This window comes from Tetrao urogallus, assembly GCF_951394365.1.
Source record: "Tetrao urogallus genome assembly, chromosome: 3".
Taxonomy (NCBI): Eukaryota; Metazoa; Chordata; class Aves; order Galliformes; family Phasianidae; genus Tetrao; species Tetrao urogallus.
This window is the reverse complement of record NC_136815.1, coordinates 30,307,360-30,333,260: the sequence shown is the minus strand read 5'-3', so window position 1 is coordinate 30,333,260 and position 25,901 is coordinate 30,307,360. Positions and strand designations below refer to the sequence as shown.

The window sequence follows — 25,901 nt, the reverse complement described above, 5'->3', positions numbered from 1 at the left end:
ATATGTTCCATCAGGGAGAGAATGTTGTGCAAAACTTCACTAGGACATAAGGTCTCATTCTGGGGGGAGCAGTTTTTTCTTAGCTATGTTTAAGACACTAAGCAATACAAACGAGAGCCTCTCACCATAATAGGGCAGTGGACGCCTAGTCTGCAGTCCAGGACTACGTGTGACTGAAGCAGGTCCTCTAAAGCTCTATAGGTAAGTGCAGGCTATATAGAACCTGGATGCCTCTGGTCATCTTGGTTGATTGGTACTCCACCTGTAAACTGCCTGGCTCCTGTGCAAGAGGTGCAGCATCCTTCGTCTCCTCCTGCTCTTATTTCTGAAGGCCAAACCATAACCTTTAAATCACTTAAAAGGGATTTGGATGGAAAGCACTGTAATTACACTCTCTGCAAAAACGCTAACTTGAGAATTACTTGGCATTTCCTGTGAGACTTTGCTTAATTAGGTCATCATAACTTGCATAACTACATTTAAAACCTAGAGGTTGATGTGTTCTTTACCATAGAGACTGATTTTGTTCTTGAGACAGGCCTTCTATATTTGTTTTTCAAACTGTCCCTGCAAAATTTACTTAATTGTCTGTGGTAACAAGATTGAAGTTCTTCCACTCGTCACTGAAGTTAGATGCTGCAGTCTTTATGCAAACTTCAGTACATACTACCGATGGTAATTATCTGAAGAGATGCCTCAAATCTGCCAACATTAGAGGCCCCTTTTTAAACTCCTGAACACTTCTACAGTACAAGAAAATATTTGTTCTGAGAAGTTCATAGTCTAAAACTATAACACGACAACAAAAGAGAAATAAATTATTAGTTATGAATAGATTTCTTTCCTTATTTCCTTATTTCCATGAGTGCTACTCATTACATCCTAGTATAAAATCAGGCCATAATACTACTGAACCAAATCTCAAGTCTTTTGTTTCTAAAAGCACTATAGTAAAAAAAATAATGCTGTTTTTAACAGAAATTGCTATATACGGTTTGAGAGATAGAAAAGTGAAAATCACTTGATTTGCTATCTTCTGATGTGATCAATAGTTTTCTGAAGTATCACCACTGGCAATAATATCTGTGATCTCAACAGATTTGCTACTTTGATGAACACCCATAAAGATCAATTAATAAAGTATATTTTTTTTCCCTGCAATTATTCAAAATTGGATTTTTCACAGCAGGACACCTATTTTATAATTATTCCTCAGTATTCAGGATAGAAACTAGGTGAGGGAAATATAATAATTTATCAGTCTGTTAGAAGAAGAAATTCAATGAGTCACTAGGAAAGTGCAAATAACTATATTCAGTAAGATTTATACAGAGTTTTTTATTATTGCTTCATTGCGGATATGTGTAGGGGGGGGAAAGAACTATAATTAAGGTCACTAGTACTTCCTCTGTTTTATTCTTAATTTTCTAAAGGTTATGCTTGTTAACAGGAAAAAAAAAGCTTTTAACTGGTAGATCGCTGGCTTGAATTCAGCCCAAATGAATGGACGGTTATGCAATGTCATGTGTAGAATGTGTTGATGAACTCAGCAGAGCGTAGCTATGGTTATGGCTTCAGCAATGCTTGGCAGACGGGTCAGCCATCTTGGCAGGCTGCAGTGGGACAGAATGGGCCTGGAGTGTGATCGAGTGGGATTACAGTCATAGAGAAACTGATGACTATAATCCAAGGTGCTCAAAGAGGCGCAGGGCTCTCCAAGATTATAGGTTCTGACTTACTTAGATACAGTAGTTTAGGATGTTATCCCCCCAGATGTCTGCAGCACCTCTGTGACGATTATAGCATCTCAGCAGCATGACATGGGAGGGAACAGCTTTTTAAAGGCTTGGAGAAATGTGGAAAAATATGTGAGATGTCTGGTTCTCAGACAGCAAGAAGGCATCTGACTTGATTGTCAGTTTGGAGGTGGGATTCTCCTTGAAAAAAATGCCGTATTCCCAGTGATGCACATATATATTTCTAATAATTCCTTAATTCAGAATATTCATACTGTTAAAATTACTGTTTCCTCAAGCGATACTCCTGGTAGCTTCTTTTCTCTGACTGCACTGGAGGCAACAAGGGAAACTAACATGTGCCAACACTCACTAGATCCAAGAATGTCATGCAGAATGATGCCTACGTGCATTTATTTTTTGGACCTGTTGTGATTTGATCTGGCAGCCTGCTGTCCTTCAAGTCATGTACTACCAATGTGACCTCAGAATGTAACATGGATAGTACATAATAACATGCTATTGCTACAACCTGACAAAAGCCACATTATCAATCAGGGATGCAAAAGATAGAATACACGGTTCAATTACAAATAATTTTTAAAGGTAGCATCATTAAACAATGCAGCTGTAAATGCAACTTTCCTTCCTTAAATAGGTAGTCATCGGTGAAAATCGGAGAAATTGCTCGCTATTTGACTTTTGTACAACTTCAAACACTCAAATTGCTCTTTATCAACTACTTTATCATGTAGTAGCATAAATACCCTTTACCATGCAGTAGCATAAATAATTTCCAAGTAGATTAATACTGGAAATACCTGCCAATACTTAATTTTCCTGATTTTGACATAAAAAAAAATGACGTGTCCTTCTAAAAGCCTACATCAAACACTTCCTGTCACAAAGATCAAGAGTGTTGAGTTATTTATTTCCTGGACACGCATACAGAGATATGTACACACCTGGCCAAACTGAAGGGTAGTTCTTAAGCTTCTGTGTTTACTCTGCTCTGATGTTTGCACAGCAAAAGACTGCAGCCTATGAATGGATGACTATATGAGTATCACACAGAGAGCTTGATTCTCATTTTAAAAATATATTTGTCGAAAAGTTCGTGGCATTATCTTATCTCACAGTGCTGTAAGAAATCTCTTGAAAACATTACAGCATCTACTTAACCTACTCAAGCACCTGGACTTAGTAACTGCAATGACAAAACAAACAAACAAATAAACAAAAAAACAGCAAGGAAATGCACTTCCAGCAAATGGTCCAAATCATATGCAGTATCACAAACTTTTGAGTCTAGAAGTGCGATGACAGAACAGAAACATCAATGCCATTCCGATCTGTAAGAAACCCAGACAGTTAGCAGTTCCTAGATATCTGAATTTGAGTCATTCTGTAATGAAGATATCTGAATATAACAGATAAACAGCATGTTTTTTTATTTTGTATTCCCCTACATTTTCCAATAAATAATTTTAAAAAAATCAAGAATAATCACTTAAAGCAAGCTTTCTTTCCTCAAAAGGTTTCTAACTGCATCATTATGGAGTAAACACATGTACACTTGAAAGATTTGAAGGCAGGAAAGAATAGTCTACCGAATCTCAAGAAGTGACTGCTGTCAACACTAAGAATAATCTGTATTGACTGTCCAATCTCTGCTTCATTTCTCTGGCTGTTTTAATAGGTGACTACAGTTGCTGTAAAATTTGTAGAAAGAGACACAATTCATAATTGTAATTGCACAGTAGATTGTAGCATGTAGACTCTTACTTTTAGACTCTTTCCCACTAGAAACATGAAACAGATTTATCCCACCTGATAGACAGCAGTATGAGTGCTGTGCGTCACCTGACTGGGACATCAGCTTATGGGTATAGAAATTGCTCATGACCAGCAATCTTAATTACTGCATGGCTTTCTTTACTTACCCCAGCTCACTGCTGATGAATACTGACAGAACCCGTTTTACAAGACTGTATGTTGTTGGCATACAGCTCTTGTATTTAGAACAGGCTTCATTCTTACTGGTTGGACAATGTAAACTTTGTACTTAATGTGAATGTTTGCAGTTAAATAACACATGAGCTATAATGCACCTGTATTCTTTGGAACCTGCATACTGTTTAATATGAACTAACTGAGAAAGCACGTTTTTAGCTTTTCCACAGAAAAAAAGAGCCTACTTCAGCCAAGCTGCACAGAGGCATGAGGCAGACTGAAGCCTAGAGTCAGCATATGTTTCACCGTCATCACTAAGAAGAGTATGTGAACCTCTGTTTGTGGGAATCCATTTTCTGAAAACTGGAAAAATGTCACTGGAAAATTTAGCAAATGTTAACTAACAGCAGTGGTGTTTTCAAGCTCCTTTATATTGATCATAAAAGATGTGCAGAAGTGAAAAGCTGTAATTCTGTTATCATCACAACTGCATATTCTCAGAAGAGATTAATTGTAGAAAGAGCCTGCTATTAATAGTCCTTTTTACCCAGTAGAACCACATTTCTTTACATTTTTCCCAGGGTGTCCACACCTTCCTTGCATGATGATGCCCAAAGTTAGACACTGCATTTCAGAATGTCACTTGCGTCATGCAGAAAAGGGACTATTACCCCTCTTCTCCATGACGTGCTTCTTCTCTATATGCAGACTGGAATAGTATCAGCTGCTTCTCCCCCTGTATCACATTTCAAGAGCGTGGCTACCAATCTGCTCGATGGGGGTTTGGCAACTGGCCTCAATAGGAGCAGGTTCACATCTCATCTCCAACTGGCTGAATCTGCCAGTCCTAAGGGCTTCTGATAGCGTTTCTGAGGAACAGGTCACTGTCTTCATCTTAAATACTAAGTCCAGTAATACTACTAACTAATTTGGTGAGTAATTACTAGTGTGAATAATAGCTTTCTCCTAGATGTGAAATATTACTGAGACATTTGTTATATTCTGTTGCAGCTTGTGATTTCAGCATATCACTTCATTAGTACCTTTTCATTTAAATAATATTGTTCACCACACTATAAAAATACACAACACACTACCCATGATATTTGGGTACTCAGTGAAGACTAGGATGAAACGACTACCAATTTCAACGTCATTTTATTAGACTTCTCTCTCCTTGCTATTTTTCACTTCCTTTTTTTTTTTTTTTTCTTATTAACAATCAGCAATTCTCCTCTTAGAATCAGATAGGAAAACTACCTAGACACAGCTGATCTGTTTGAAAACATGAAATCAGAAAACACAACATATTCAATGAAGTTCAGAATCAAAACAGGGCTGATTTGGCTATCAAGCTTTATATTAAAAACAAAATACTTATGGCTCTGTTATTTATTGTTCTCTTAGTAGATTCTCCCCTTTTGCATAGCCTTTCTATTCCACGTTAAAACATGTTCCCAGTGAGACTTTGGAATACTGTTGAAGATACGTCAGATACACTGCCTCTTGAGCCACATACAAACACGTAGGAAAGAGCAGGCTTTTCTTCCTTGCACTGTTTTATTCTGAACACTATTCTATTTTAGCAGTAATAAAAGAAGAAGCCTGGCACTGAGGTGCATTAAAAGGAGTATGGCCAGAAGGAGCCATGGGAGGAGATTCTCCCCCTCTACTCTGCCCTGGTGAGGCCGCATTTAGACTACTGCGTCCAGTTCTGGGTCCCCCAGTTCAAAAAAGATGGACTCCCAGAAGGAGAACAGAGGAGGGCCACAAAGATGATTAAGGGCCTGGGGCATCTCCCTTATGAGGAAAGACTGAGTAACCTGGGTCTGTTCAGCCTGACATCTCAAGGGAGGTGAGAGGCAAATGGATGAGGCCAGGCTCTTCTTAATGGTGTGCAGCGATAGGACAAGGAGCAATGGCCTAAAACTTGAACACAGAAGTTCCATACAAACATGCAGAAGAACTTCTTTATGGTAAGGATGATGGAGCACTAAAACAGGTTGTCCAGAGAGGTCGGAGTCTCCTCCTATGAAGATATTCAGGACCCATCTGGATGCCTACCTGTGTGACCTATGGTAGTGCACCCACTTTAGCCTGGGGGATTGGACTCAATGACCTCCTGACACCTCTTCCAAATCCTGCTATTCTCTGATTCTGCAATATACATCCAGTGTTTGGGTTCTAGACATCAGCACTCATGCTTGTGAATTGTGTGCCATTCAGATTCACTACTGGGAAGATATGAAAAATATGTCACAAAACAACTGAGATTACATTTGAATGACTTATATGTGGAAAGTGACGTGGAAATAACTAGACAGTGTTTTGGACTCTGCTCATTTTAGTCACAGATTTATACACTGCTGTCTTAAAGGGATATTTACTTGCTACTGTGATTTATCACATCATATGATTACACCAGATTTCATTTATCCATTTGCAGTTGTAGAAATTTTGAAAATGTGAACTTGAAAGACACAAAAACAGGACCAAAATAAAGGGATCAAAAATACACTACTTTTAAAATATGAGGTTTTATCAATTTTCATGAAAGGTAAAGAGTTAATTCAATATTTTCCAATATTCAGGATCAATATATTGTAAAAACATAGAATCAGAGAATGGCTTCGTTTGGAAGGGATCTTAACAGTCATCTACCTCCAACTCCATTGCTGTGGGCAGGGCTGCCACCCACTAGATTAGGCTGCCCAGGGCTCTATCCAACCTTGCCTTGAATGCCTCCAAAAACACAGCAATATTCACTAAGCTGCTTCAAATTTCTAGAAAAACTGATTTCTTACATCTAGCAGTAGAATCATTGAAGAACGTAAGAACGTTATGAGTCTCAAGTTGGCTAAGAGAACTGACTGCTGCACTGGAAATGTCAGAACCATACAAATCCAACAATCAGTTTAATTCTGGTAAAATTAAGGCACGTGATCTCTTTAGTCTTCCATCCTATTCAGGCATCTTTCCAAATATATTACTGAGCTTTTGTATTTTAAGATAAATCATCATGCCACTCACCTTCCTGACATAATGTCAGTTCTCCCTTGATCTCTAACATTTAAGCTAACAACACTAAACTCTTGGTTTGCAATATTCCCTTACAGAGAATCACAGATTACTCTGTTCCATGTTCCTCTTACTTTTCTTCTTACACTCTTCATCCTGTCTAATCTCATAAAAAAAAACAAAAAAAGAACAAACCCCAAAACTACCAATTCTATGCTGGTTATGTTTCATCTCCAGATTTGCCACCTGCTTAGATTAAGATCTGAGTAAATAGCTGTAACAAGACTAAAATTCAGAAATCTTCACCCTCTCCAAATTCTCACCGTGATCTTCTACAGCATTCTAAAAAATACTACATTTGTCTACATTACTCAGGTCTATAATCTGAATCCCATGAATCTTTTTTAGATCTCTCTGTCTCTAAACTCTCTCTACTTCTGCTGTATTGCAGATTTTCATGGAATAAAATGTTCTGCATGTTAGGCACTGGCAAATACGGAATGCAGCTGTAAAGATCTTTTTTTTTCTAGCGTTCTGCCATTTCCTCTGAAATACATCTCTAACTCTCCATTTCCTGTAAAAACAAAATCAAAGGAGCCCACAGTTCAGCAACAAGTGTTAATTGATGTGGTCAAGTAAAACTGAATGCACCAACAACCACTGTGTCACCCATATCATGTGTTTAAAAAATAAAAATAAGACCCTTTTTCAATATAATTCAAATATGCACTAGTGTAATAGAATTTTAAAATAAATTACCATCCTCTAGTGAAATTTCACACCATAAGAAATGTTTTCACAGTATAGATTTTGTTGAGCTTAACTTCAACGTGGAACAGATATTTATGATGTAGTTATAAATAGCGTTTATAATGGAAATGTTGACTGCTGTGATAATTCTCCCATGTGATAGACCCTAATTCATCTTGTCCTTGGCTAATGGACACTTGGACAGACCAACATAGAAATTTAATGGAGCAGGACAGTAGTGGTCCAGTTCTGTGTCCTGGAGTTAGTGCTTCTTTTTGGGGGCAAACGAGTAATTTTGAACTGGAAAAAGGAGGCAGTTAAAACTCTAAGGTAGCACTGACCTCTTTCTTTCATACTTCCCATAGTGGCAGCTCAGAGGGGTATACCTAAGGCTTTTAAGAGCGTATTTAAGATTTTAATATTATACGCTTATTAAGAATTCTTATTAATTAATAATTCTTATTAAGAATACGCTTATTTTTAATAAGAGCTTTTAAGAACGTATTTGTCAGTCCAGCTAGCTTTGCAGACAGATTTGATAGCCTTTACTAGGCAATCCACAAGTTGTATCTAGATGTAAATTAACTAGTTCAATACCTAATAGAAGCCTGACAAAATTACAGTGATTTCAATTGCTTTACTTCTCTACAGGAAATTGGCTCTCTGTTATTAGCTTAAAAAGTTAATTATGAGCTCTTTTCCCCCCCCAAGTAAGTCACTTCATTATGTCACTCAAAATCATGTTGGAAAAACTGAGAAAGCATCCTGGAAAAATGAAATTGGTTCATTTGCAACCTCTCCTCCCTTTGCTTTTTCTCAAGCCTGCTCTTTGTCCCAGGTGCATTCAGGAGGTCTGGGGAATAAGCTGAGCCAAGCATGTGTGTTTGTCAGTGCGGCAGGATGGGTGCATAAAGCCAACAAGTCCTCACACTGAGCAGGACAAAAGATATGAGTGGGGACACCCATATCTGGGACTTGACAGGACTGGTGATAAATTTGGAAGTCATGTGGCTAGCCAATAGTTAGAAAAATAAAGAACAGAACAAGAATAATGCTTGAAGCCCACCTTTTCTTTTAGCCCATCTTATTACTTTGACTATCAGATACAATTCCAGTGCCTTTATATACTGCTGTATACAGAAGTGTAAAAAGAAGATGGAAGAAATAAATTGTAGAGAAGAGGTGTCACAGGAAGAATCTAGACTACAGTTGCATGAGCATGATGTAGCAGTATGTCAAATCACTTAAAAAACTGAAGAGACTTTTATATGACTAAGAATAACTAGTGAGCTTCCTTACCCTTTAAGGCACAATCTGATAGCATAGCTGGTAACTCTAATCAGGGAAAAATGTTCACTGTAATTGGCTTCTTAAATAAAAATATCTGGCCCCATCCACATGCGCTTAGCCAGAACATTCCTGTTAATTAGCACCAGGAAGAAATCTCTCCTTCCTGTCCATATGGAGTTTGCATTTAGTGAACTGGAGGAGATGGAGACGACAGAGAGAAGGAAGATGGGGAGGATGTGCTTTCTTCCGAGATTACAGACATCAACATCTGGTCAAAAGAAAGTTTAAAACACAGTTTCTCTTTAAGACATTATTTCTTTTAGAAATCTGCAAAAATTTCCTACTGCTTGAAATGCTTTTATTTCTGAAACTTTATTGCAAAATGTCAAGTAATACTATTTCTGTAACAGTACCCTAACATTATAGGAAATAATGGTGCTAAATACTAATAATTCTTTTTACTAGAAAATTTTCATTTGCTGTTCATATATTTCATCTAAAATTCTGTTCACCTCTCTAGCACGGGTTAACCGCTAAATTGCTTCTTGATTGCTGTCATGCCTTGCTCAGGAGGTCAAAGGCTGGAAGAATTTTCTGGTGAGCAGTGTGTATTCTTCAAGCAGTTGGTTGGCTTGACAAATAATCTGCCATAAAACAATTCAGATTTGAATTTTCAGAGCTTAATTGCTCCATGGTAAAGTGCCCAGACTCTTACCCTGCAGCAAAGTAGTTTTACCCTCTTTCATGTAATCAAATGTTGTTCATTCAAACTGAATGAAAGAACAGCACACATTTGCTGCAGGATATGCATGCATACAGACAATTACAGCTTAGCTGTCCAGCCTGTGTAAGTTCATACTTTAGTTTACCTCCTGACAGCATGTTTACAAGAGTAAATGCTAGAGATGCCTTGTAGAATTTAGCATAAATAGGTCAGTCACATCCATTAAACTTGTTCAAGATTAGAACAATCTTCCCCTTTTTACTGGGTGCCAAAAGCCTTTCTTTTCTAAGAAACATCTTCCATTAGTCATTTACCCTTCTCTAGGCTTTAACAAGTGACACAAAACAGCCTTTATTATTTTTCTCTAAGCAAAGAAAATCTCAAACTGTCCCTAGATGACTCCTTTGAATGAGAAAATGGCTCAGGTTTCATTTGTTTCCTGTCCTGATATGCTCTTTTCTGTCACATCTGCAAGTTTAGTGATGCCTGGAGGAAACAAACAGGTCAGCGCTGGCATTTCTCAAAATTTGTTTTATTTGGTAATAAAGAGGCCTGTAAAGTCTGGTTTCTATAAGGACTGGAACACTTGTTCAATCTATGAAGCCTACAGCCTTGTGGGTAGCACTCTGCAAAGATATGCCATGATTACATCTATCAATCACTAGCCAAATCTAGTTCCACAGCTAAAGTAGAAGTGAAATTTTTCCTGAGTCCCAGCTGAACAAGCTTACATGAAACAGCTCCTTGTAGGCTTATGACCACTTAGACTATGGCTTAGATCTTTCCAATCATATTTGCTTTCCCAATATGCAAATATTAAGGTAATTATTTACTGGCAAACTAAATTTGAAGATTTCTATAGTGCTTCAATCTTCATGATTCAGACTGACACTATTATTCGTACCTACTGAATGCTACTTTGCTTCCTACCACTTTGTTCTCATTTCAATCTCATTTCGAGCCACATTAAAAAGCTAGAACCTCTTGGCAGTTCTTGATGAATGTTTTAATGAACGTAACATGAGAGAGAAAAGCAATTGGGAAGTGAGAACTGTCATGGTACAATGATTTATGAATATTCACTGTAATTATAAATTGTGTATAATACTAGGATATATAGCCCAGAGTGTCTCATATTAAAAATCTGAAATTTGAGAGCTTTATCAAAGATTTTCATATTTATTCAAATGCACCTAGACCTTAGATAATGCAGAAATCACTTCTTTAGACAGAGAAAAATGCTCAACTTCTTTACAGAAAAGTGTACGTACTTTAAATTTTCTCTCTTTTTTGTTGATTTGCTACATACATTTACTCCTTACTGACAGCATACCTCCTGATCACTCAAAGCTCTTTAAGCTTAGGGAGAAAAATTACATTTTCCCATCACAAGTTATTTTCAAGAAAACTTAGCACAAAGGTAAACTTCTTCTGATGAATTTCTTGGTGTTGCATTTCATACCATCATGTACTTTTTTTCTCGAGTCCCCTAGTCATTTCTTTATCTCAGGGGCTTAGCAGCTTTGAAATACTTTCAATCCAGGTGCTTTAACACCATCATTTCTATCTTCAACCAAGTTCTCCTTTCACAGGGTCTCTACTATTAGTTCTTAGCCTGGAACAGGCTGCCCAGAGAGGCTGTGGATGCCCTGTCCCTGGAGGTGTTCAAGGCCAGATTGGATGAGGCCCTGGGCAGCCTGGTCCAGTATTAAATGGGGAGGTTGGCCCTGCATGTGGCAGGGGTTTGGAGATTCATGATCCTTGAGGTCCCTTCCAACCCTGGCCATTCTGTGATTCTGTGATTCTTAGCATGAACTAAAATTAGGATTTCTTAAGTTGTGACTAATGAGATGAACTGCTACTATAGACTGGAAGTTCATTAACTGATGAAAGAATGAAATAATGAAAAAAAGAAAATGATTTCAGTATCATGGGAGTAAATATGAGCCATTAATATGATGAATCTAAAGACAAGGATGTATAGAAGCGATTTCCAACAGTGAAAGGTACATACTGATAATTATGTTAAAGCCTGTAAAGTCCTACTATTCAAAATACTTCTGTAGAGCATTGTCTAGAATTCTGGTCATCTATGTGAAACAAGGTCACCCAAGAAAGACACATTTAAACCTGGATACAAAGGTAGACTGTAAGACTTACAAGCCTCAACCCTTCTCCTAGTAACACTGTAGAAACAACCTCAATTTCTGTTTATTTATGTTCTCTGATGTCTTACGTTGCTATAATCTTGAATAAGCTATTAACAAGCCAAAGCTGTAAGCCAGATTCCAACTTTTTGACACTTCACTTTTTAATACAAAGCAATATTAACAAATAATTAAAAAATGAAAACAAAATCTGGGGCAACATGCAATCTTTACTACCTAACTACTGTTTCTGAAAAAATGACAACATTCAAAATGGAATAATATTTAATATTTAACTGTGAGGAAGAAAGACTGGCCACAAACCAAAACCAATCTACAATTACCTGGTTGGTAGAAATTTGGTGAAAGTTCTCTGGCAACTGCTCTTGCAATATCACATTCCTGACGAGCAGCCTGAGCAGCCTGATCCGCAGCATCAGCTTTAGCCCTTGCATGTGCAGTTCTGTACAGAGTAGAAAACAAGTTATATGCAGAGAAGTCTTTTACATGTTGCACCAGTAATGACAGAATAAAGTATTGCTTCCCTTAGCTACTGTACACTGTACTGTACAGTACACTGCTATGCCCAATGCTCTCTTCAACTGCAAATCAAAGCATACAAATTACTCTTCTCAGTTCTTCAGCCCTGCTCATCCTTGTATCATATTTACTTGTAGATACGCAATTTACAACCCAGCTTTATAAACTCTCTAAGTAAGAAAATAAGAAGTATCTAAATGAAACAGAGATGATGATTATATGGTCAAATGCTAACACATGGAACACAAAGTATACAGGAGGTCAGACTGGGACACTACACTCCTGAACAGGGAGCTCTGTGACCGGGACACACAATCTTCTGAGAGACTGCAGAATGCCTTTAAAAAAAACACAACACTTTTACAACATTTCCTGCCTATGCCAGAGGGGTTGGAACTTGATGATACTTGAGATCCATTTCAGTTCAAGCCATTCTATGATTCGATGATTCCATGATGCAATTTCAAAGTTTATGATCAATGCTGGGTAAAAAGCAAAATTGCAGTACATCGGCCCAAAAGTTTGAGAATGTCTCCCACAGTCAGACTATGTTGGAAATGAATAGGATCAAAAACTCATGTCTGATACTTCAATAGGCATTTGTGTAAGTGGGGACTTAACATGCTTACATTCTGGTAATTCACTGAATTTCAAATCTAAAACAGTGTGGAAAAGGCAACTTTCAAAAGCCAAGAAAACAGTCCAGAATACTTTCATGAAGTAATCTGCTCTCAGCTTCTCCCTTTTTTTTCTTCTGTTTTTCTTAAAAAGTCTTAAGAATAGCTTGTCAAATGCCTCTCACTTCAGACTGCGCAAATTGATTGCTGCGTCACTGCCTGATTGCATTGCTTTTTCTCTCATCTTCCTTCATCAGTTCATTTTTAAATGGTCATCTGTTTAAAAATCCTTGATGGCAGCACTCGCTGCGTCTTTCAGTGCTAGCAGATAGCCCAGAGCTGTAAAATGATTCATTAGAACTAAGGGGAAGCTAAACATAGCAAAACAGCAGTTTTTCAGACGTACTCAAGATATGCATAACATTTCTGAAACAGTTATATTCAATTTCATCATCTCAGGAGTTTTCTTACTGTGCTCTTGTTGAAAATTGAAAAAAAAAAGAGTAAATTAGGAAGACGATAAAAGCAACCATTTGTAACCCATGGGCCTGGCAATATTATTCAAAAGAAATAAGATAAATGAAAGCCTCAAATTTTCTATTACTTCTATCTAAAAATTCAGTTTTATTTTCAAGGAATAAAGAGAAGTTCTGTGTGTTTTAGACAATGGAAGAATTACAAGTTAGCACTGACTTGGATGAGTAGGAGATTAACAGTGTGGTAGACTTTGCATTTCTAAAAAGATGCTTAATCCCATAGGGTTCTAGTATAAACACAGACATAAAAAAATCCCACAGTTTCATCTGTGGTGCCTGGAGAAACATCTATAAACACGTATGGGGATAAAAGCTGAATGTTATTTCAAAGCTTAGATTGTCATAATTTAATGGATAAATATCAGCTCAAGTTGCCTTCTCATCGGTCCCCCTAGGTCTCTAAAAAAAGATTATAATAGCAAATAAGCAACAACACCTTTAACTTGTAGTCAGGATCAGGAAAGAAACTGTTACAAACACACTATATAATCCCATATGTACTCTGTGCAGTTCATGAATGATTGTACGGTATGTACTTGCTTAGTAACAGTAATCAAAACTGTTCTTTCTCTATAATCATTATTTTCAATTAGATGAGCTATTCTTAGTTCCTGCATAATTATGTCTATGTAGCATAAACCTAATGAAGCAATCATAGCACTGGGACACTGTTTTATGAGACAATAATGTCTGCACATGGATAAACTAGACTCTGATCATCCTATTGTGATCACAGAATAACCAGACAATTCTCATGTAAAAATAGTCTAATGCTATTGTCACAGCTGCAGTAGACATTTTGAAAGCTAATACACTAAATGACCAGTATTGGAAAACTCTACTGCTAGTTGTTTATTGATGTGAATTTTCTGTAGTATTATAGCCAAGAAGCAAATGACACATCCTGTCTAAGCATGTATGAAAGTGGCAGAGGCACTGAATGGAGACACAGATAATGAGCTACTGATGCTCGGCCACATGCAGCTGGGCGGAAGCAAGCCACAGTAGGAACACACAGGAACAGAAGGTAAACAAACGGTGCCTTGCTTGGCTACTCAGACCTTTCATTTTTTTTAACCTATCAATTCCTGCTGTTCTGCTGCTTTCATACTGGCAGTCAGGAGCCTTAGCAGATCAGGATGGAGTGGTTGCTGAGATGTGTGCTGTCGATACCCCAGAAATCCACAGTAGAGAGGGATGAGGCAGCATGAGCTATAGGAAAGCAGAGACAGAAGAGCAGTACCAGTGTCCATGCTCCCAAGCAGACCTTCTGCCAGCCAAACAGCAATGTGTGCACATGGCCATGCTGAGACATCTCCCTAATGGCCTCTTCAGTGGGCACCAGCACGATACTTGGCAAATGGAGAAAGAACAGAAGAAATGGGAAGAGTCTGGCTTTTGTATCTAACAGAGCTGTGCATTCCACCTGTGAACACGTGCTTTTCACTTAGTGCTATTTGCTTTCTACCACCTTGGTGTCAGGATACTTTACTAATTGGCATTTTTTGTTTCAATTTGAAATCATATAGTCAGATTTTTTTTTTTTATTTCTGCACGCTCACTTCTGTCAGACTCAAACAATTTTTCAGCTTTTTCATTGGCATTTTTTGAGCTTCACATTTTGAAGGACAGTGTGCCACCTAACTGATGAGTTCACTGTAGTCCTAAATGCATTCACAGTTATTTCTGTTACAGGAATCAGACTGTACTTACATTAAAAAATGAACCCACAGCAAAAGCCACAAGTTCAGACATAGCACTGGTATGGTATGTGGAGCCTGTAAGCATAACAGCCTACATCATAATTGAATAAGGGCCGCAGAACCACTGATTCACTGCATAACTACTACTAGTAGAAACTTCATTTAGACTCCCTTTAGTGTCAGATTTTGAAAGCCTAAGCTTTCTAGACTGTGGGACAACTGATACTGCTACTGGTATCTTTTTTCTTCTCTGGTTGGTTGTGTTGGTAAATATATAGATGGATTCTGAGCCACACTCAAGGGATTATAAGCACGGACTTAGAGAGGATCATACTGTGTCCCCTTCCAGCCACGCTACAAGCAGATTTCCATCTACTTATGTCTCAGAAGTGACTTGGAGGGGGAATAGTGAGGGCTGAAGAGCTTAAACATTATCTAGCATTCTGTAGCAACAATGCTTCTATATAATACCATTTGTCTTGAATGCATTATGTAATATTTATCTAAATTTAAACTCCATTTAGAACTGTCAATTACCCTTGAGATTATTTTGTATTTCCATTATATCCTTCAATGTATTTGTAATTCATGTCCAGTCAGTGTCAAGTGAAAATGTAAGCGACATATTTACTTTCTTTCATTCATGTTACAGCTTATATTAAGCACAGGGATTCCAACATAAAGCTTGCTGAGTATTATTTGATATAATTTTCTCACTTTTCAGTTTGCCAATATATGAACCGCAATTATGTTCCTAAATACAAATTATCATAAATTAATAATCTTAATAATGTTACTAATAGGTTTTCATATTTAAAAAAAAAATAAATCAGTAAAGGTTAAACCTGCATAAAATACTCAGAGATGTACAAGGGCAGCTCAGAAAGTAATGCCTCCTATTTTATTATGTTGGCCCATGACATCAGAGGGAGATGTTGTTGCTGTGGCAGTAGAGGTTGAACCCACCAACATTCCGTCACATTTTGTTGTGACAGACGGCAGTCGAAGGGCACTTTGACAAAATGGTGTCTGACATGGAAGTGTGTCTGAAGCAAAGGTGTGTCATTGAACTCCTTCATGTGGAAAAACCGGTACACACTGACATTCACTGACGCTTCTTGCATGTTTTTGGAAACCAAACAGTGGACGTGAGCACTGTGAGGTGGTGGATGGTGTGTTTCAGCAGTGGTGACAGCAATGTGAAAGACCAGCCATCTGCAGCTGTCACACCATGAAATGAACAGCGTCTTGATCAGCTCAGCCGTGTGAATCAGGGGGTTACGACTAGGGAACTGCATATGGAGATGAATATTGGCATAAATGCATTGGAAACCATGGTGGCAACACCGGAATATCACAAAGTTTGCTCCAAGTAGGTCTCACAAATGCTTCACAGGGGAACAGAAAGAACACCATATGCAAGTTTGTCAGGACCCACTGAACCAACACAAAGCTGAAGGTGACAGTTTCCTACATCATGTAATTACCAGTGATGAGGCATGGTGTCACAGATATGAGTCAGAATCAAAATGGCAGTCCATGGAGTGGTGACATGTAAACTGATGTGCACTGCACTCTGGGAAAGGAAAGGGGCGATCCTTCTGGATGTCCCAGAACCTAGACAAGCCATCACATCTGATCACTGATCATTTGCTGGCAAAAATGCATAGCTACTGCTGGTGACTATGCAGAAAAACAGTGTTTTGTAGCTGAGAATTTGTTCTACCAAACAGTGTATTGTGTATCCATTACAGTTTCCTTGGAAATAAATAAGATACGTTAATTTCAGAGAGACCTATGTATTTAATTTATGGCAATCTTCAGGTTTGTCTGACTAACTTCACATATTGCAGCTTATGACCTATATCATCCCTTCTGAAACTGGAATTCTATTAAAAAACGTCCCTTTTTTTCCTCAATTCTAAAATTCACTTATTTTTTCTAGTAAGCAAAGAATCCTATGCTGTTTGTTGCTTTTTTTTTTTTTTCCCCATGTATGAAATTTTACAGCCTTTTCTTCTATCTTTTGGAGGTTGAACTCTGCAACATTCCTATAGATATCAAAAGAGTTTCAAGGAGAAGAGATCATGATTAAGAGAAAATTTTGAAGGAATAATTCTTCAGTAATTTTTTTTTTACCCTATTTCCAACTATGCATTTTTTGATACAGCAATTGAGAGACTGTCATTTATCAAGTGCACTAATCATCTTGCTCATCTTCTTTCAGTGATAATACTGAGTGGAAAACTATTCACTTATGGTAGGAAAAGTTATGTCTGTGCACAACTGTACAGAGTTACTTATGAACTCAAGGCTTAGCAACTCAGTATTGTAGAATAGTTCAGAAGTGAGGCTACGTCACTGAATATCAACAAGAAATGGAAGTTTCAGAGAAATAGAGCAGTAGAAGAATTATGTACAGATATTGCAACATGAGAACTTCGTGTCACTGAGAAACTTAAAGTACTTATGAAGTGCAGATTGAACTGACGAAATGAAACATATGTCTTCAATCAAGAGAACCAGAACTTAAACTCTCTGAAGTGCTTTATTTGATTAATCTCCATTATGTCTTGCTAGATTTCAGTTTCAAGAAGCTGCTCCCTCTCAATGAACTGACTTCACTCAAGGACTGGCCTAGCTTGGTACTACTAACAAACTTTCACGTAGTGAAGCATAAGCAGAGCTATTATATGCACAGTGCAGGAACCTTGGCCCACATAATCTTACCCAATGGATTTTGCTTCTGCAAACTCCTCTTTTCCAGTCTCAATTTGTTTCTTTTTTTTTTTTTTAATTTTTTTTTTCCCCAGTTCTATTCCACATCAGAAGAACAGAAAAAATACTACTTTTTCTTAAAAATATGAGAAATGGATGAAATTCCATAGAATTGGCAGACAGTCAATCTGGTTTCAGTACTTGAGAAAATAACCCGAGGGTATTGGCTAGTTTGCCAGACGTCAGTCCTGAGCATAAATAACAGCATAAATAAACAGAAGTTACATCCACATAGATTTATAGGCTAATAGCATAGAACGCTGGAAAACGTGCCTTAACAAAAAGTAGATTTTGCCAAACACTCCATACATATATAATGATTACAGTCCTAATACTTTATCAAGATTGGCTTGACTTAACATACTTGTTTTTTTTCCAAGGTTTCTAATTTTTTTATCCTATGGCAAAATAATTAAATAATTAAACATAAACCATGTCCAATTAAAATAAGGCATATCAAAATGGCTTAAAAGCTAATTCACTGACACATCTCAAAATGCTTGCTCATCAAAATAAAGAGTTGAAACATGCATTTTATCTTAGGAACTGGGTTTTGCTCCAGAGTAGTTACATATTTTAGTTTTATAACATCACAATAAAATCTAAAGCATACAGTATTAAAGATGGCAGATTACACAACTTTCTGATTCAAACAAAACCCAGAAGGATATTTTATTGCATTACATCCTAAAGTTCAAGGATAACAGCTTCAAAAAGTATTGCATTTGACTGTACTGAAAAAGAACACTGTGGAAGGGAAAACCTCATCAGTACGAGAAACTAACATGGAAAGTGGCTTAGGAATATGAGATCAGCTTGCATGGCCCCACACTGCAGCAAAAGGAAGATTTAATGTAGTCTTTCTACAAGTAGGAGACAAAAAATAAGCGTAAACAAGAATTTGTTATTGCTGTGCAACATAACTCAGAATCCACAAAACCACTGATGGAACAATACCCAACTCATCTATGTCTCAAGAAGGGAATTGTCAGAATCACAGAATAACCAAAGTTCTGAAAAGAAAAGCTGTTTGACCTAAGCTTATGCAATCTCACATCTACTCATTACTGGAATAACACTGGGAAGTCACTTATCGTGGTGTACACATGGATACTCAATAGTGGAAATTGTAGAAGACAAAATGGAGAAGACCAACATTTCAGAAAGGCACAGCTGGTACAATCAGTAGAACATGAATTTGGATGTGCTCAACTTTGAAATGCTTTGAATAAATTTTATATTAAAAAAAAGATTTCAAAGTTTTGCAAACGATATTAGGCAGTGTACTAAAAATCTTCTTTAATCCATTTTCTGAGAAAAATAACACAGTCTTTTGTTTACAGGAAGCAAGATTAGATGATTTAGAGGCTGTTTACATTACGTATTTCAGGCATCTGACGTCAGTGCCTCATTTGAGACATCCCTCTCACTCAGAAACTTCAAACATTTGCAGTTTGATCCTCTGAACTGCATGGATGACCGCTCCTGCAGTGGTCAGTGTGAGCACACTCTGCTGTGCCTATGAATGTAAATAATCCTACTGTGAACATCAATCTACATTTTTACTACAGATTTAATCTTAATGCTTGTTTAAAACCTGTTTGCATACTCCTTTATACACCTATGGTCCCCTTTAATAAAAACAGGGCTGCTCCACAATTTAAGGGTGCTGAGGTAACTGTTTCTATAATCTATTCCAGTTTCTATAATTTATATTTATTTTTGGGGTAGCATCCCAAAAGAGATGGTATTCCTGAAAATCCACTTCTAACATAGAGCTGCAAGTCCTATTTCCCTTATTGGTCTTCTAGCCCTGCAGACTCTCGCATGTTGAGCGAAAAACCTCACATGCAGATGTCATAATTTAAAAAGTGGTTTTGGATTGCTGTTAAAGCATCACTAGACAAGCTGCAATTACACTGTACTCTCCCTAACCTTAGGTGTCCCACTAGCCTGGCATTATTTATGTTCACATCAGACAATCTGCCCATGGATAATACACATCTTCATGTGATGTATTTACTTTCATCTGTTATTCTGTCAGGAGCTTGAACAAGCAGAATTTTTCTTTCTTATTGATTGTATTTCATCTCAGCACTAGCGCAGAAATCTTAAGATGATACAGTCGTCAATTTCAGGAAGATAAGCAACATAATTTCACACAAAAAGCAAATTCTCCTGGGGGGGCAACTTACAACTCAGTGTACAAAAACCACTCCTGTATGCTCCTAGGGAATTTTCCCAATGGTGATTTCACAGACAGTATCTTTTCATGTCACTAACTCCATGTCACTAAAGTATATCTAGAGTATACATCTTGATTTTTGTCTATCCTTTGTCATGGGACAGACTACATCCTAAATGATTTTATTACTTAAAGTCTTGTTAGAGAGCAATATTTTCTTCCAGTTTAGTAGGCTCTTAATGATAATTCCTGCACACAGGAGATTTTTGGAAAAGATAAAGGAAAATCTGCCAGAAGACAATTTATTATTTCTGATCGTCATGGCCAACTACGCTAGTTGACTAAATCAACTCCAGAACCTCGCTGAAAGCATAAAAAAACCAATGCACTCTTGAGCTTCAGCTGCTCCTGATGATATAAAAAAACGGGAGGTAGAAATGCATCTCTTTCCTTCATCATAAAAAATGAGTTTCAAGGAAAAAGAACTCCATGCAATAATGATTTAGCACAGAAGAAGTAAACCCACTAAAAGAAATGGGAACACAGGGACTGCTGTGACCATTTGCTTACAGAATTTCTAGGGTGCGTTTAGAGCACTGCATTTTTCACCTGCCAAATTTTATTTTATTTTTAAACTGTACTGCTCTCTACACCTGTGACAAATGAAATACAATGGTAGCTATGACAAGAATGCTATCAATATATAGCAGCTCTTCAAGATCCTGCTCATAAGAAAGCAACAACAAATCACGATCCCAGGAATAGAGCTGGATGAAAAAGAACAGCTTGCAGAAAAAGGAAGAGACTAGGAGGTATCTTTGCATCAAAAGAGACTGTTTTCAATTTAAACAATACTATTTTTCATCATTCTAATGAATTTAATCACTTTCAAATGTTTGTAAAAATAAGAAAAATAAAATAAAATATGAAAATACATTTTAAATAATTTATAATTATAATAATTCTAGAAAATTTTCAGAAGCTCCGTTCATCAACAAATGTATTCATGAAAACCAGGCCAAACATTGTCCTTGACAATGTCTGTATTCCTTAGTCTGTTCTCTATGTAGAATTGGTATGCTTTTTTAGGATAAGAACTTTTTTAAAACTTATGGGGGAAAAAAAACAGTCCACTGTGTCGCCTGTCTCTCTTCCAAAAGCTTAGGACAAACTTATTTCAATCATTATCATTTTGTAGGGAATTGAAATCTTAACAAATGAGGACATCTGTAAACATGGAATTCCACTTAAATAAAGAGCACAGTAGAATTACATTTGGAAATAATCATAGAAACACAGAATCATTCAGTTTGGAAAAGTCCTCTAAAATCATCTAGTCCAACTGCCAACTCATCACCATTATTCCTAGTAAATTATATCCACCTTTCTTGAATATCTCCAGGGACTCCACCATCTCCTAGGCAGCCTGTTCCAATGCTCCATCGCTCTTCCAGAGAAGAAATTTTTCCTAATATCTGACCCCAACCTCCTGTGGTGCAACTTGAGGCCATTACCTTTCATTCTATCATTAATTACTTGGGAGAAGACAGTGACCTCCCACTTTGCTGCAATTTCCTTGAGGTAGTCAATCATTTCAGACACAGGGCAGGTGACAGCTATTTCACAGTTTTTGTTGTCTCTAGCATGATGAAAATCTAGGCTTACAACAAATACAATTACAACAAATACAGTTAATAGCTTTAAAATAAATCTCTCACATATAGCTAACACATGCTTAAGTAAGCATATGTGTATACATTAACCCTCTGTTAGCAATCTACACTGCTAGCCGGTCTGAAAGAATGACCGCCATATCCAGCCAGCTAAGAGAAAATTTCAAGAAAAAAAAAAAAAGAGAACATTATTCTGCTGGTTCCATGGGGGCTGATGAGCTCAGCCAGACGCCTGAGGGCACTTTGCGGAGTCCACACTCTGAAAGTTCACAGCAGGCTATTATTCCTGCTTCAGAGTGGTCCTTAACTGCTTTGTTCGGCTGAAGTCATGCAGATCTGCACTGTGAGGCTAAAGATTAATTTCTGTATTCTAATGTAGTAATCACATGTAAAAGTAACAACTTATTTCAGATTCAAGGACTCTATTGTTTTAAGCCTCTCTGAACAGTCACGGTCTATTTGCTCCTTTTAATTTGCTTAGAACAGCCCTTGTAACCCTGACATTCTTCTCCTGCCTTTTCCAGCAAGCAAATATTCTCTTCTTTTCTAAGTCACTAGTAACAGCATTTCAGTATAAATACAACTACATGCCATGAAAGAGGAAGTATATCTCAATATTATCAATACTAATTTCTTGTTTTTCTCTTTTCACATGAAGAGATTTATCAGACTTGACAGATATACTTAGAGGTTGATGAGTTTTACTGATTCCTATGAGTAGACACTGGACCAATCACTACGACAAAAATCTGCAAAATAACCTGCCCACCACCTCCAGCAAAAAGCTCTTTCTGCTACATATCACACAAAAACACAAAATGATTGATGTGGGAAGGGTCTTCTGGGTGTATCTGGTCCAACCCCACCTCAAGTAGTGCCACTCAGAATAGAGTGCCCAGAACCACATCCAGGTGGCCTTTAAAGATCTCCAAGTAGGAGACTCCACAGCCACTCTGTACAGCCTGTGCTTGCTCTCTATCACCAACAGTTATACTCCCCTGTTATTTACAGAATATAATTTCTAAAACTAACATGGCTCTAAAAACAAACACCAAATATTATTTTTGTGAGATCTGGTACAAATCTAGGCAAATCCTGAGCCTCAAAAATTACATCCAGGGTGTCCTAAATACATTACCTTCCTAAAATGCAGACTTCTGAGCTTTGATGAGTATTGGAGAGGGCAACATGTTGCATGTTCTCTCTTTTCCATTTTCTTGTCAGCTTGCACAACGCACTGGATTTGTGCTGCACAGAATGATGGTGCTGCATAGGCACAAGACCTTTTCAAAGTCTTAGCCATTACTACATACGTACCAACTAAGTTCTTTACTCTCCATGTCTTCAATAAGTAACACTACAGGAGAAACAGGTGTTACTACAGCAATTTCTGTAGCTGGCTCCTGTTGGCTGAACTCTCACTGAAGGTGAGAGGGGACTACTTTTGCCTGCTATTTTTCTTGAGGACATTGAAGGAGTCTCATCATGCTATGGGCATACATCACGACGGGAAGGGCTTATAAATTCTGAGAAGGGCAGTGTCCTGGAATATGCTTGTAGGCTGGGTGAATTATCTTGTCAGGTTGTGTACCAAGATAAGATGATCCTTTTTAAAGTTTGTATGAATCTACCTTCACCTAATATGTACCTTATTTTATGAATCCCATGGGCAAATATGAAAGTCAGAAGCACAGTAGGCCTCAGTGTTGCCTTAGTTCCTCTGCTGAAGCCTACACTGATGGGGCTTAAAGAAGGAGTGGATGATGCTCTTGAAGAACTACTGAAAGAGCAGGGGAAGTGAATATTTTAAGCAAAGTAAACATTGTAAGTAAAGTAAACCTTGCAGAAATTGATAAGTCAAAAAATATCAGTTCAAGGTAATTCATTGATAATCCAATTTTACATAATTAGCAAAATAATAGCAATAAAATTCTCTTACTCAAGTCGAAGTGGATGTATATATATGGAATATGATTTCAAATTAGAAGGGAGAAGTCAGTTTTATTAAATAAATAACATTTTCACTCTCTGTGAGACAGATGCACAGTGAAATGCCTGCTGAGATTAAGGAAATCTTTGCTGCGAAGCACAGCACTGAAAAGACTACTAATGTACTGTAATACGTTTTTGAATTCTATGGACCTCCTTGAAATGTCGTGCTTGTGCTTCGGGCAGTTTCTTGTTCTTACACTTGAGCATGCAAATTCAGCTATGAAGTACTGCAACTTCTGCTTTTTCTTCAGAGACTAGCGAGTTTAGTAGTGAAGTACTGTTCCAAGTAGTCAAATTGCTGCTGAAAACACAAGATACAAAATAACCTCAATTGAAAGGGCAACATGGAAACTAAATTTTTTATAAGGCAATCAATTTGCCATTCCACAGAAGAGGCAAAATATATACATATATATATAAGCTTAAAGTTCTTCAGTCTAGCATTTTCATGTATTGCATGTTCACTGCAATTCATATATGCAGAAATGCAACCTTTCTGGTAGTTTGTTAGAAGAATGACACACTTTTTCTCCTGTTTTCTGGGTCTGAACAAGAATTGAAACTGCAAGGCTGTTCAGTTCCACGTTATTTTGACAGAAACCATACAGCTCAAAACATTCTCTCTCATCACCAAGCTATCTAGATGGAGTTTATAACTTAAACATACCATATATTTAACAAACAGTGACAGCATCATGGAGAATTTTGAGATACAACAACCTTTACTGGTAATTCCAGGTATACCATGCATAATTCCAGGTATTCCATGCATTATCTCCCTAAACCTGCAGACTATGAATTAGTCTTATAATTACACACAAAATAATAAAATAAAGTATTACCAGACTGCAAGTGAGAAAATTTACAGACAGCTGTGAATTGCTTTAGGACAGGAAAGAAATGGTCTTTCTTATCTACCTTGAGAAAATGCATGGCATTTACAGTGCCAAGAAAGCAGAAGCTGCATCTGTAGCTCTTATAAGAAGTAAGGTCAAGCAAAAGCTCTACAGAGTAATCACTGCAGAAGTAAAGGAAATAAGAGCTGTCTCTAACACAGAAGATTGAAACTGCATGTACTAGACAAGACAAATGGTTTTTACAGACAGATGGCTTAGCTCCTAAACAATTAAGAGAACAGACTAAGAGTCTGAAAGGTTATATTTTCTAGAGCAAGTTTAACGAAGATCTCTGCATTCTTGTTAAATTTACTAGATTGTCTCAAAAGCAAGAATATTGAACAAGAAAAAAAAAAAAAGTGACTCCAATAGCAGTACTTAGAAACAGCTGGCTTCTAAGAGAAGACTGTGGCTGGGATACTGGGACATTATGCTCTTTTGGCAGTTGAACGAACAGTCTGTGTTCAGGAGCAGACGTGCCCATCTCCCATTGCTCAGGGTCAGAAGTCCCAGCTCTTCTGGTGAATATACAATGCTGTTATCTACATGTTGAAGAATCATAAGCTCTAAAACAGTTCCACTTCCACCAGAACCCAATGCTTACAGCTATATTCTTCAGGCAATTGCTGGTGAGGATAACCAGTGTTTCATTACTTCTTGTGAAGCTACCTGCCTAACAGTGAATCCTTTTATTTCATTAAAATTAAGCTCTTCTGTGTTATCCTAAGAGTGAAGTATCACTCTGCCCTAAATGAAAAGATTTTTCTTGGCTGTCAAAACCAGTTAGCCAAACAACTGCCACAAAGCTGAGGTGTACAATTTCCCCCCACAAAAGTCAAGCCATTTGTGGCCTCTGACCCTAGGTGTGCTTTAGCTTAACAGAATTACTCCATATAATTAATACAACTTAGGTGGCTAGATCAGAGTCCTTGTAAAAATATTCAAGTTTTTTTTCTTGCCTATTTCTAAATTAGTAACACCTTTCTTTAGCTGGTACCCACCACAGTTTTTTTTACTGAATTTAGCAGTCACTCATTAATGCGGATAATCCTGCCTGAATCAGAAACTGAAATAACATGACCTCCCAGATGTGATCCATTCCCATGTGCCTACTTTTATGTTTTCAGACCCGTTAATGATGTGCCACAGGCCTCAACTCTTCCACATACTCATGCCTCACTGGCAAAGCAACAAGAAGATTCTCATCTCTCATTGGTGCAAATCACAGTTTTTAGAAGTACCTGAAAAAGAAAAGGGATAGTACTTCATATGAAGACAAGTGGCCAGCCAGTTGTCACTCTGTTCAAAGTATCACCCATAAGATATTCCCATAAGATATCTTATTCCCATAAGATATATAAGA

The 25,901-nt window shown here is 37.4% G+C and overlaps 1 protein-coding gene across 1 annotated transcript in view; it reads right to left on the bottom strand.

Annotated features, from left to right (window-relative positions):
• Window positions 1-25,901, bottom strand: part of JPH1 (junctophilin 1) — a gene marked incomplete at its 5' end in the record, with an annotated part of 81,420 nt that overhangs the window by 15,758 nt on the left and 39,761 nt on the right. The window contains one exon of the mRNA XM_079533927.1: window positions 11,963-12,081. Within this exon, the coding sequence (XP_079390053.1) occupies window positions 11,963-12,081 (119 nt within the window). The remainder of the gene's footprint in view (window positions 1-11,962; window positions 12,082-25,901) is intronic.